Source organism: Rousettus aegyptiacus, unplaced genomic scaffold, assembly GCF_014176215.1.
Source record: "Rousettus aegyptiacus isolate mRouAeg1 unplaced genomic scaffold, mRouAeg1.p scaffold_m13_p_16, whole genome shotgun sequence".
Lineage (NCBI taxonomy): Eukaryota > Metazoa > Chordata > Mammalia > Chiroptera > Pteropodidae > Rousettus > Rousettus aegyptiacus.
Window position 1 is genome coordinate 11749051 of NW_023416291.1, and position 12371 is coordinate 11761421.

At 43.7% G+C, this 12371-nt stretch overlaps 1 protein-coding gene across 2 annotated transcripts in view; it reads right to left on the minus strand.

Annotated features, from left to right (window-relative positions):
• Window positions 1-12371, minus strand: part of TBC1D9 (TBC1 domain family member 9) — an 81710-nt gene continuing 69339 nt past the window's right edge. For both annotated transcript variants that reach the window (XM_016154082.2, XM_036233507.1), the window contains 6 exons: window positions 11712-11952; window positions 7548-7613; window positions 6654-6740; window positions 3997-4071; window positions 3799-3902; window positions 1-2906 (listed from right to left, as the gene is read on the minus strand). In XM_016154082.2, coding sequence (XP_016009568.1) covers window positions 2199-2906; window positions 3799-3902; window positions 3997-4071; window positions 6654-6740; window positions 7548-7613; window positions 11712-11952 — 1281 coding nt within the window. In that variant the 3' untranslated portion in view covers window positions 1-2198. The remainder of the gene's footprint in view (window positions 2907-3798; window positions 3903-3996; window positions 4072-6653; window positions 6741-7547; window positions 7614-11711; window positions 11953-12371) is intronic.

The following is a 12371-nucleotide window of genomic DNA, read 5'->3' on the forward strand; positions in this document are numbered from 1 at the left end:
TTTTTTTTTTTTTTTTTTTTCAGGAAATGCTCTTTGAAATGCACTGACTGCTTCTGGAGGCTGAAGATGAATGAGCTGACAAGCCTATTTGTCTCATAGCCTAAGCTGGAAATAATTGGAGGCTCAGGGCTCCTTCATATGAAGCCTTTAGATGTAAATGCAGACAAAAACTTGCCATTATAGAGTATATGGCTCTGTGATGTTCGCATTATGGTGTGCTTGAACAAATAAGGACAATATTACAATGGCATCAAGAGAGACATTTGTTTGCAGAGTTAGAGTCTCTTTCTCTATAATGGAAATTCTGGCTCCTCTGTTTCATGGAGGGCTATACATTTAAATACATGCTTATTCCCCTTCCAAACCCATCTCTGATTTTTGTGAGGTTGAGGTATCAGATTTTACAGATTTCTTGAGGCATCTTTTAAGTGACTTTAAAGACAGAAACTCATGATAAAATAACATGTAACAATTTTAGAGTCAAATCAAATAAATGACGATTCGATTAAATACATACCAAATGGTATTACAGTGCACTAATAAGGAAGAAGCAGAGGGATTTTCACCCTTTAATCACTTACGTAGAATAAGTTAAATAATTGGATAACCGATAAAAATTCCCTTCTTTGTTTTAAATACATGCATTCATATGCACACCGCTACATACCATATTTATCTCAAAATACTTGTTTATAAAAATGTTTACTTAGTCAAAATGGTTGCCTAATACATTTCAAAAGAATAATGTTATTGCCTTAGGCAGGAATTCAAGCACCGAGATAAAAGCCATATCTGAGTATCTGATGTATTTTATTTGTTCACATTTATCCTATTTGAGGTTAACACACTACTTCGTTTGACAGTTTAAAAATCATTCTGTAAACAAAATAAAAAACGGCAGCAACAGCTAAAGAAGGGACACAATGTATAATAAAATAAAGCATCAAAAGGAATATTCTGAAGCAAAAAAAAAATGGGACCGTGATTATGAATTCGACAACAAGAGGGAAAAACCTCCGACATCTGTAAAAGACAAAACGATAATAGTAATAATAATAAAAAAAAGAGCACGCTCCAAAGTGCAGGTGTGCTAGTTTCCATTCCCACGTCCATTCAAGAAATAGAGCGTACGATTATTCTTTTATATAAAGTGACAAGTTCTGCTTTTAAAACATTCAGTTACGTTATCTTGCAGGGTTCTCCCCGCCCCATTTACATTATCTCTACATTGATTTAACCAGAAAGAGGGTCATATGTGACACATGGTGTAATTTCTTGAATCTACGGAGAGTATGGAAAGGGTAAAGTCTGTTTATTATTTTTTTGCTTTATTTGTAATGAGTAACATGAAGCTGAAAATACAGTATCAGAAGCATCGGTACTTTTAATTCTTTCCGAAACAAACAAAAAAAATAATCCTGAGCCCTCCGTCATCTTTGTTGCCACTTTCAGTTTCTCTGTAACTAAAGACTGTTCATTTTCAGTAATTCTGGCAGCTGACATAAATAATCAGAACCGGTTTTTAATGCAGAATTGGCTCGTCTTTGTCCGAATTGACCAAATAGAAGTGTTATTCTGGCATCACATAAAAATCACTTACACTTTCATAATAGTTTAGAATCTCAAATGTTTTCCCCTTGAAGGGGAAAGTCTACGGAACATGATTTTTGAATAGAGGACTTGTACGAAATATATTTCAAATCTTAAAAAATATTTTTAATGCTCCCCAAAGTGGTCTAGGATTTACCCCAGCCGACGTTGCCTATTCCATTTAAGAACACTTCATCTTCCTTATAGCTCTGATTTTACTTAAAAAGCCCCAATACACAAATGGCTGCTGCTTTATCTAGCATTAAACAGCACTATTTGTTTTTAAACCATGTACACAGCTCGACGGCAAGATTAAGAAGTTATAATACACACATATCACAGACAGGTTTTATCTTTTTTTGGAATTCACTGCATAAACTGCATTCTGGTAAACCCCCCAGCCCCCCAACGAGAGAGTGTGCTGTACCCATGGCGAGGTGTTTAAATATTTCTCCAACAGTTTTCATTGTGTTATATTATGAAAACACTAGGCTTCAAGCCGGGTACTAATAAATATTTAATTTAAAAGAAAGAAAGAAACCCCAACGCAGAAGAACATAAAAAAGACGCTGTCCCGGCCTCTCCCGCCTCCCCCGGGACGGCGCGGGTCAGCCGGACATGGCGGAGATCTCGTAGTCGCTGGCCGAGGCCAGGGCCTTGCCCATCATCCGGACGTTCTTGGCGCTGGTGATCCTGGCCATCATGCTCACGGGCTTGTCAAAGTACTTCACGAGGGCGGGCTCCGTGAGGAGGGAGGCCAGGAACTGCTCGAAGGTGATGGCCCAGTCGCGGTCCAGGCTGGTGCTCCGGGGCAGCGCGGCCGTGCCCTGGCCGCTGCGCACCAGCACCGTGTCCTCCCCGACGTCCTCGCAGTGCAGCTTGTCCTCCTCGTGCGAGCCGGCGCTCAGCACCGAGTACGAGGACATGGAGCTGTCGTCCTTGGTGTCGTCGTCGGAGATCAGCATGGAGGAGCAGGCCCCGTTGTCCTCCAGCTTGATGTCCTCCATCTGCCCCCCCAGGGAGTGTTCCTCGCTGTCGCCCGCGGAGCTGGCCGGGTGCGACTCCGCCGGCTCCATCCCGTACGGCTGGCTGGGCCCTTTCTTGGCGAAGAGCCCTGCCGGGATGCTCTGGTGGCAGGACGACCCGCCGCCCCCGCTGCCACACTCCTTGGCAGGCTGGGTGGCGAAGAGCTTGCCCACCTCCCCGATCTCCAGCAGGAGGCTGGTCACCGCGGCCGTGGCGTGGTACAGCTCCTGCTCGTTGGGGTCCTCGCTGAACATGTTATACATGGTCTTACACAGCTCGATAAACTGCCCCTGAAAGGTGAAGTGGAAAAACACAGAGAACGTGACCACCTCACGGGGAGCCCCGAGGCGGGACTGACCTGGGCTGCAAAGCCCTTTCCTATTAGGACCATGAAAAGGTCCCCGAAAAGTCCTATATGTAAGCCAGGCTGATGTGCTGTTTAAAGTCTCTTTATAGATGTGCATGCACTACCATTTTTTTAAATTTGAGATATTCACAAAATCTATGAAAGAAGAAAGAACAGAATAATGAGCCTTCGCGTACCCATCAACTAGAGTCAAGAGTGCCTGTTGTACAGCGGCTTCATTAATGCTTTTATCCTTTGTTGAATGACCTTGAGTAAATCCCAGACCTCATCTCACTTAACATCTACTCACTTTAGTACGCATCTTAATCTTTCAAGGTGAGCTCAGATCCCCTCTCCCATGACACATGGGTTGGTGACCCAGGACAGAAAAAATGCCTTCCACACCCCCACCCCAGGTGATTTATCTGTTTTCTGTTAGGAAACTCAGCATTTCTATCCTGTGTTATAATTATGTTGTTTTCTCTCTCTTGTTACATTTCAGCTTTTTAAGGAAAAATATATCAGACATCTTCGTAGCTGAGCAGTGATTTAAAAACAACATAGCTTGTTTTGGGAGTATTTCAGGGTATTTTTAATGATTGGGACGAGATATGTGTACTCTCAAAATTAGCTATTTTGTGATTCACATTTTCTTTGAAGAGGTCATTTTCTCACAACCAAGCATATTTTTGATGTACAAAATAGCTACAAATGGATATTAACTAGGCAACCCTAGTTACCATGATCTTTGAGAGGCATTTATTCTACAAGTATCTGTGATGAGAAAACAGAGCTTCAAGGTTTGAAATGAATGAATTGAGCTGCCAAGTCCTTACCTGATTCAATTTGGGTAAATCCTTTGCATTCTTTGATTTCGACTTATTTTCTGGAGTCCAGAGTCTCAAGTAATTACGGTTCTCTTGAGAATTTGACCTCTTTCCTAAAACCCAAATGTCAAGAAGCAAGTGTTCAAAAATCAAGAAACAAGTGTCCAATTGACAGGAAGCCAACCACATAGAAAAGAAACTCTATACCTCTGTCTGTCTTCAGACTCACTGTAACAAAGCCATCCTCTGTGCCGTGTTTGCTTCTGCTGTCCAAGCCAACCACTACCAAGAAATATTCAGAAGAAAAAAAGAAGAATGTTATATAATAAACCCACAGATTTAGCATTTGTAGTCGAAAACGGAGAAACCATTACGTAGGGTTGCCTGATTTAGCAAAGACCAAACCGAAACGAAACCCAACACCCAGCACACTGAGTTAAATCTGAATTTAAGATCAACGACAAATCGCTTTTTAGTATAAGTGTGTCCCAGCTAGTGCATGGGACATACCTACGCTAAGCAAATTACTTTTTGCTTATTTGAAATCAAATTTTCCTGGGTGTCCCACACTTCATCTGACAACCCTACTTCTAGGTGAAGAAGTAACTCCCCAGAATTCTTTGTCACAGGGACGTTTCGTGTGCGGTCAGGAAACAGAGAGATGATGCCACATCGTCTTCGGGACTTAAAAAAACGGCGGTGCCTGCGCCAGTGAATGTTCAGGCCTCTCCCTCCCTGTTACAGTGTCTATCCACCTCTGCATACGTGAGATAGGATTTCCGTCAGGCCCCACCAAGGATCGGAAACTCCCTTTCTAAAAGGAAACTAACATCTGTGTTGATACAAGAAAACAAATGTTATATGACACAAAATTCCCTCGGATTTATGATCTGGCATTTCAAAAACACGACTTTCAGGGAAACCACTTTTAACTGTTTTTTTTTTCCTTCTTAAAACAGGACGTTACAAGACATATAAGGACTTTGAAAGCGAGGGATGTACAACAGCCCCAGATCCCATTCGGTGTGCCAGTCACGAGGGTGACTTCCCGCGCTACTTCCGCCAGTCATGTGACCATGACGGTATTGAGTGTCGAATTAATCTCCGCGGCCTTTAAGACAGAGTGAGACAATGTGCTGTATGTCATTGAGAGATTCCTCTCCTCTCGATGTTGAAAATAATTAAGAAAAGAAGTAGATATTCAAAAATATATACAATATATCTATATTTTTAAGATTTTAAAACAAAGCAATAATATTTTCAGAATAACCATTTTTTACTTTTTTTTTTTTTTTAGGTGAGGCAACCCTTATTTGAACTCACAGATTGCAAGGACCTTGTCAGTTTACAATCCCTTATTTTTTTAATTTTTTACACCTACAGCACCTGGTCTTCCTAGGTGGTCTCCCATCCAAGTACGAACCAGGCCTGATGCTGCTTATCTTCTGAGATCAGACAGGACTGGGCTCGTTCAGGGTAGCATGGCCGTAGACTAGAAAAACCTTTTTTTTAAAGCATCTTTTAATGATTTTTCAATGTTACTGGCATGTAACCATTCCTGAAGCATTCTGAAGAAAGTGGATCCTTTTTTGAAATGAGTATCCACTAAGAGATATGGCTAACGTTTTGCAGCTAAAATATGATTGCTAACGATGTTAAGACTATTGTAGAACGTATTAAGGCACGATGCTAAACGCCCAACATTATCTCATTAAGTCCTTAATTCACCCAAAATGACAGCTATCATCTCCATTTTTTCCCGCAGAAGGCAACTGAGGCCCAGAGATGCAGGCACCTGCCTGAGGTCACCTACATGACAATACCCAGAGGTAGCATTCTGTCCTACGCTCTGACTTCCAGTTCATATTACCAGTAATAATAATAAGACTGGGTCTGGCTCACTCCTCTCTACTCACTTAGGTGCTCACACTTTAAAAGCAGGTTTAAACTGGGCTTCTCTGGGGATGGCGAGATTTAAGAGGCGCCAGGACCCAGGAGCAACCCACGTGTACTTTCAGACTTGGGTGAGGTCATGGAGCTGCCCTAATGACGAATGAGAAGGTAACAACTCCCTGCAGTGGCAAGCTGAGAGACGCTGCCGAGATTGGCCGAGAGAAAGAAGTACAACTCAACATGCACAGGTGTAAGCTGGGGCTGGATATTGTCTGCACGGACCTAACAGCCATGCAGAGCCAGAGTCAGCACACTTGCCCTGCGAAGGGCCGGGGGGTAAAGATTTTAGGTTTTGCAGGCCCTACAGTCTGTCTCAACGCCTCAGCCCTACCGCGGTGGCTAACGGCAGTCGCAGAAAACATGTAAATGAGTAACAGCTTGTCCCAGTGACACTTTATAGGCACTAAAGTGTAAAGTTTATATACTTTCCCAAGTCGCAAAATATTTTTCATTTTAAAAAATCATTTAAAAACGTAAACACCATGCTGAGTGCGCAGGCCACACAAACAGGCAGTGGGCCGGGTCTGGCCCATGGGCGGGAGTTTGCCGATGCCCGTTATGTAAGACAATGCCTTCCGATATAAGTGCTCGTCCCGATGGTGGGTGGTAGCGTATTAACAGGGTGACGCCCCCAATGAGCCTGACCCGAGCGGGGAGACGGGGGCGCAGCGCACAGCTTTGCAGGACATGTGTTTTCTCAGCCGGGGGGACACATCGTCCACCGGCCCGTCAGGGACGCAGGGCCTGCTCCCCGGGAGTCCCACCCAACTTCAAAAATCTCAAAGGTCGCATTTCGGGCAACCACATCCACATGCTTCTTTGACCGACTAGCTTCGGAGGCCGCTTTTCCCGATCAACAGAAGGCTTTGGGGAAGAGAAACGGGGCACCCCAGGTGGGGAGCGTCCCTTACCGTGCGTGCATTCCGGGGTGATGTCTTCGAAGAAGTACTGAGTGGCTTCGAAAGCGGAATCTGGCTCATCTTGATCAGAGGATGGCTCTAGGGAGGGGAGGAAAGAGAATTCTCATCCTGGCAGGGCCGAGACTCACGACAGTGTGCTTTACTCGTTAAAGAAAGGATACAGGGCAGGATGAGATGCTAGAGCTATCGAGGTGAGGCAGGGTCCCCTGGAATGCCCGTCGCCCCTAAAATCTCGCCGGGAGAGGGGATCCCACCATTTCTAACTCCATCCTCCATTCTAAAGACCGCACACCAAAGTGTCCCTTTACCATTTCCTTTTTATGGAGACGTTCCTAAATCCTATGATCCTTTATGAACCAAATTTTAGAAAATTACATGCGACAGATACATTCTCAAATCCATAATTTCACCCCATCTCTATCCTAGTGCCAATCCTGCCTCCATTTTTTTTTTTAAGTATTTCTTAGATCTATGCCGGCTGGAGGCCACCCTTGTTTAAAACTTAACTCACATCCTCGCCATCTTTCTCACTTGTTTCTGTCCACGGTAGAACTGCGCCCACCCCTGGACCGGGAACCTCAGAATCTCCTCCACTCTCCTCTCTCTCTCACCACCCTGGAATCCCACGTGTTACCAAACGCTAGTTATTCTCTCTCTTGCACAAGCCTGCTCTTTGTTATTAACACAACTCACACTTCAGACAGGTAAAGGAAGGGACTCACGCACATGCCGACTCAGGAACTTATGCGGTCATTACTCAGTTCATTCTCAGCGACCAGTGAGTGAGTGACTTTGTATATCAAAAAGAGGTGAACATATCACACACACACACGCACACACACACAGATTTCAAGCCAGGTCGTGGTTCCAGGTACACATACTTACCAGGCAAAACGTGCATTTTGTACAGGAGTTTGAGTTTCTCTGTGAGGTCCCCATGGCACGCGGCACCTAGAAGTCACAGAAATACCATGTGAAATGCATCTCGAGTGCTAGGAAGCCCTCTGGGCTTAGCATTTCCCTGAACATTCTGCTTTTCACAGGACACTAGGTGACGGACAGCTGGCTGGGGCATATTTAAATGAAGAGCTCTGGACCCAGGATTCCTGGTTCGAAATCCTTTGTATTTACTACGTGTCCCCTGGAGTCAACCTGGCTCTGACTCAGTTTCCCCTCTATAAGGCATGATGATAAACTGTAGATTCTAGCAGTGGTCTCGACATCAGGACCCATGAAACATGAGAAATGTGTTCATACATATAAAACACTTAGAATCGTGCCTGGCACATAATAAACTGTGTATTAGTAAGAAAGATCATGTGAATGAAACTCGACACTCAAAATAAGAGTTCAGAAAAATCTCAAAATATATTTGGGATTGCTTCCAATTACTTGTGTTAGAAATCCCTTTTTTGTTGTTAGTTTGGGTTCTCCTTAACGTTTCTGCATTTTAACTTATTCTAACCTGTCTGACATTATAGCATGATAACTTCAATCTAAAGAATCCTGTTACTTTTTTCCTGTAAAGTCCATATGTGTATCAGGAATCAGAAAATCCTTTAAGTATCTATTCTCAGGGCACCTAGATGAAGATTAATCAGACTTAGAAAAAGAAGAAGGAATCATAGCGTTTGGGCTGGCAGAGACAACAGGGATTATCTTGTCTGACCTCCCACTTAACACAGGAATCTCACACATCCACGGAAGTCAGCATCTGCTAGAACATTCTCAGAGACACCGAGCTTGTCAAAACCAGAGGCATCGCACTCCGCTGATGTATTCTGTAAATACTGAAGATTGTTCTGTAATTTTTACTTTAGTCTCAGGATCCTTAACCTGCAGACTCAACTTCATAAAGCCCATGAACTCCATGAAACGTAAAATTTTGTGTCTATGCGCATGTGTCATTTTCGGAGAGGAAAATGTCCACAGTCCTTATCAGATCTCGAAGAGCCCATCACTCCTTTGCTTTATTCTCCTCTTCAAAGGCAAACAGGTCTACTGCCTCCTCAGTACAAGTCCCACACATGCACTGTCCTGTCCCCCTCGAGCTTACCTTTCCAAGGCAAATTTATCTCCCTTGGGATACACCTCTCTGAACTTTCCAGCTTTCTCATACGACAAGGCTTGTATGCATACCCTTCCCTATTCTTGCCCACGTTGCCTTACATGTTAACTTATCAACCAACATCTCTCTGGACAGGAAGTTCCAGAAGCTGCTTGGCCACTTCAGAGAACTGTGGGACTGTTCTTGAGTCTTACGCTAACACAGCCTAAGTCTGCATTCAACTTTTTATACTCCTTCACTCAGGGGTTTCAGACTGACCGCAGGGTTAACTGAACCCTACGATGTCTGCACACTAATACTAATCATGAAATAAAGATGTTTATGAACCATTCGCTTTGTGTGACGCTCTATGCTAACTACTTTCCACTTTTCTCACATTAATTCTCTAAGAGATGAGCACAATTATTATCCTGATATTATAGATGAGAAAAGTATGTTCAGTAATTCGTCCAAGATCATAAGCTAGTAAGTAGCAGGCCCATGATTTAAACTCAGATTTGTCTGACTCTAGATGCCATGCTCGAAACTACTATATGATAGGCAGACACCTAGCTAGTTCTTTTATAAGCACTTCTTAAAATTTAGGATGCCTGATTTAGCCCTATCGATTTTTTTCTGAATCATTTCCTCCTCTCATATATATGTATTTTTAAATTTTTTTTTTGTCGTATTGGCTCTCTCCCCCAGCTCTGTGTATCCCACACATTTGTATGGCTTTCTCTACCTTTATTACATTGCTGAGTCCAATAAAAAGGGATAAATAGTAATCTTAGGGATCATAACCTCTTTTGAGCCAGACACTGTTTTAGATCCTTTACTTGAGTTCTCTCTCTTAGTCTGGACAACAACACTATTTTGCAAATAAGGAAATAATCACAGAGATGAAATACCAAGCCCAACGTATTAGAGACGCTCAGCTGAAACTGATTCATTAACCATCACACTTTGGGGGCCGTGTCTGGCCAGTGCTGCAATCATCAACCTCCATACACGTCCACCTTTCCCATCTGTAATGAGTTATCAATCTGGCAAAGGACCAGCCGCATCGTGACATCTGGGACATGTTTAGAGGCTCCACCTTTCAGCAGCACGGTCGGAAGAGGAGAGAACAACTCGTCCGTGGCTTCCGATGGTAACCTCTCATTGCTAATCCATGTGGACCATCCGTTCACTGATTTCTAGAGGGATCTTTCTGGGGATTGACATTAAAATTACTGATGCATCTTTATCAGAATTCGTTTCTTAGCTTTTAAAAACTCGAACAGAATTTCTGTTTTCTGGTCTACTTGTCTGTCTCCAGAACCGTGGCTGACCCACGCGCCTGAGAACAGCTGAGTTTTCACAGTCATCTGGGTATAGCTTACTTTGCTCAAAATATTGCATTTTAAGAAGCCCAAATACTCTTTTTCCATGTTTCCACTATTTTGGACTTCAAGTCTCTCTTTCCTTTCTTAAAGATTTTGAAAAGTATTTTTCTTGATGGAGTTGACTAAACTTAAATATTTATTTCTATCACTTTCTACATGCAGAACCTGCCCCCTTTTCCTCCTCCTTATTCTTGTCCAAAGATAATTTTTAAAAAATCTTTCTGATAGACATCAATATAATAACGAGTTGTTACCTTGGGGACAGAAAAGATTAGGATAAGGCCAAAGGGGTCCTATAGCCTTGTCTGGATTGTCTCACACTTTTTTTTTTTTTTTGAGCAGAATATACTTATGTATTACTTGTATAATTAAAAATTAATACTTCTTTCTTCCTTAAAAAAAAAAATCCCATTTGCTGGTTCTCAGCATAGAGCAGGGAGAAAGGATGCGCTTTTTACTACAGCGACGACCCCGAGGGGCTGCTGTCCGGATTCGGTGAGCAAGTACAGGCTCGAAAGCATCAGAACAGAGCCTGCACTTAGCGAAGGCGGGTTAGTTCCTCCACGCGCCGCCCCCCCGCCCGAAGCATATCCATGAGTACTTTGTACGAGTAACTTTTTCTTACATCAGAGGATGCACACTATACCCCTTGGCCTTTTAAAAAACCATCAGCTTCCTCTGTCTTTAAACCTTCCAGTCATTCATTATTCTTAAAGATTTAGGGCACTTTTTGGGAAACATTGTTGGCTCTGTGCCCGACGCCTTCATCTCTCCTTAAGCATGTCACTTTAAAGTTCGTGGCCCAAGGTCACAGAGTGGCGCGATTAAAATAAAAACATTTTTTTTTCTTTCTTATCATATTCTGGCAGCCTGACAAAATGCTACGTCCGCAACCTCACAGCAGTGGCTCAAGCACAACTACGATGTGGCTCCCCCATCCCCACCACCCAACAATTATAAATGGACCGCGAGTCCAGTGGCACATAGGGCAGGGGCCAGGCCGGACAGTGAGGCCGACAGGCAGAAACCGCACGCTGCTTGTGGGGTGTGCGTGTGCATTCTCGCGACGGTCCGTCCTGCCTCCGGCAAGACGGAGAGAAAAAAAGACGTCCATTCCGACTGCAGAGCTGTTGTGGTTTTTTCAGCCCTTCGTTAAAAACACCACAAAATGCTTTTATGAAATTTTGTGAAATATATCATACATAATATAAATATACATATGTATACATATATACACATATACATATATATATGTATATATATATGTACACATATGTACGTTTATATATTTTTGTCAAAGAAAAGTAATCCACCCAAACGTTTCTTTTTCTCTGGTATAGTTATCGTGTCTGTGGTTTCAGTGTTTATGTGGTCATTTTATTGTCTTGTGAATTCTCTGAGAATGTATTATAACTAGTGCCGGAGAGTATTTAAGCCGATGACTCAATCATATAACATATCCATGAACTAAAAACGAATTTTACAGTCAGTTTGCGAAGCTTCAAATGTGGCCCTCTGGCCCTGACGGCAGCACTGAGCACCTCGGGGTCACTGCCCGCCCCCCACCCCGCACCCCATTCCCTCCCGGTTCATGCACTCACACCGCATCCTTACTTAGCCCAGAGACAAACTCTCGGAAGTTAATCAGAGAGTCTCCATTTTCATCCAATAACTGGAACAGGCGGGAGGCCAGCACGTCCGAGTGGGCTCCGCAGGCCCAGGGGAAGAGCAGCGCGAACATCCCCTTGAACTGCTCAAAGTCGATGCGGTACTGCTCGAGGTACGGCAGGCTGGGGTCGTGCCGGTCCAGCACGTTGCTGCTCCCGCCCCAGTAGCAGCTGGTTAGATGTTCTGCCTGGAAAATAACAAACAACGGCAAAGAGGGGGACACTGGGGACTCTCTCACAGCAGACACCGCGGGGAAAGGGCTCGTCCTCAACTGTGGAAAACGGCTGCTTCTGGTCAACCCCGGCGCGCCTCCTGGGGCAGTGCTCGGGGGTCGGGGCCCCTCTCTCTTCTTGCTCTGCGCATATCTGCTCTTGGCCACCCCCCAGCTCCATGGCAACCGGCTCTGCAGTTGACACTGGCCACGAGAGACCCGGATCAATTACTAGAGCAAGAGAAGGAAAAAGGGGGAATGACTCTGCCCCTCCCTTTCCTTCTCCCTTATACATATACTCACAAACGTTCTAAGAAATAATTCCCACAGACCTTTTTTTTTTTTTTTAATTTAAAAGAAATAAGGAGAATGTACACCTGAAAAGGATCTGTAAC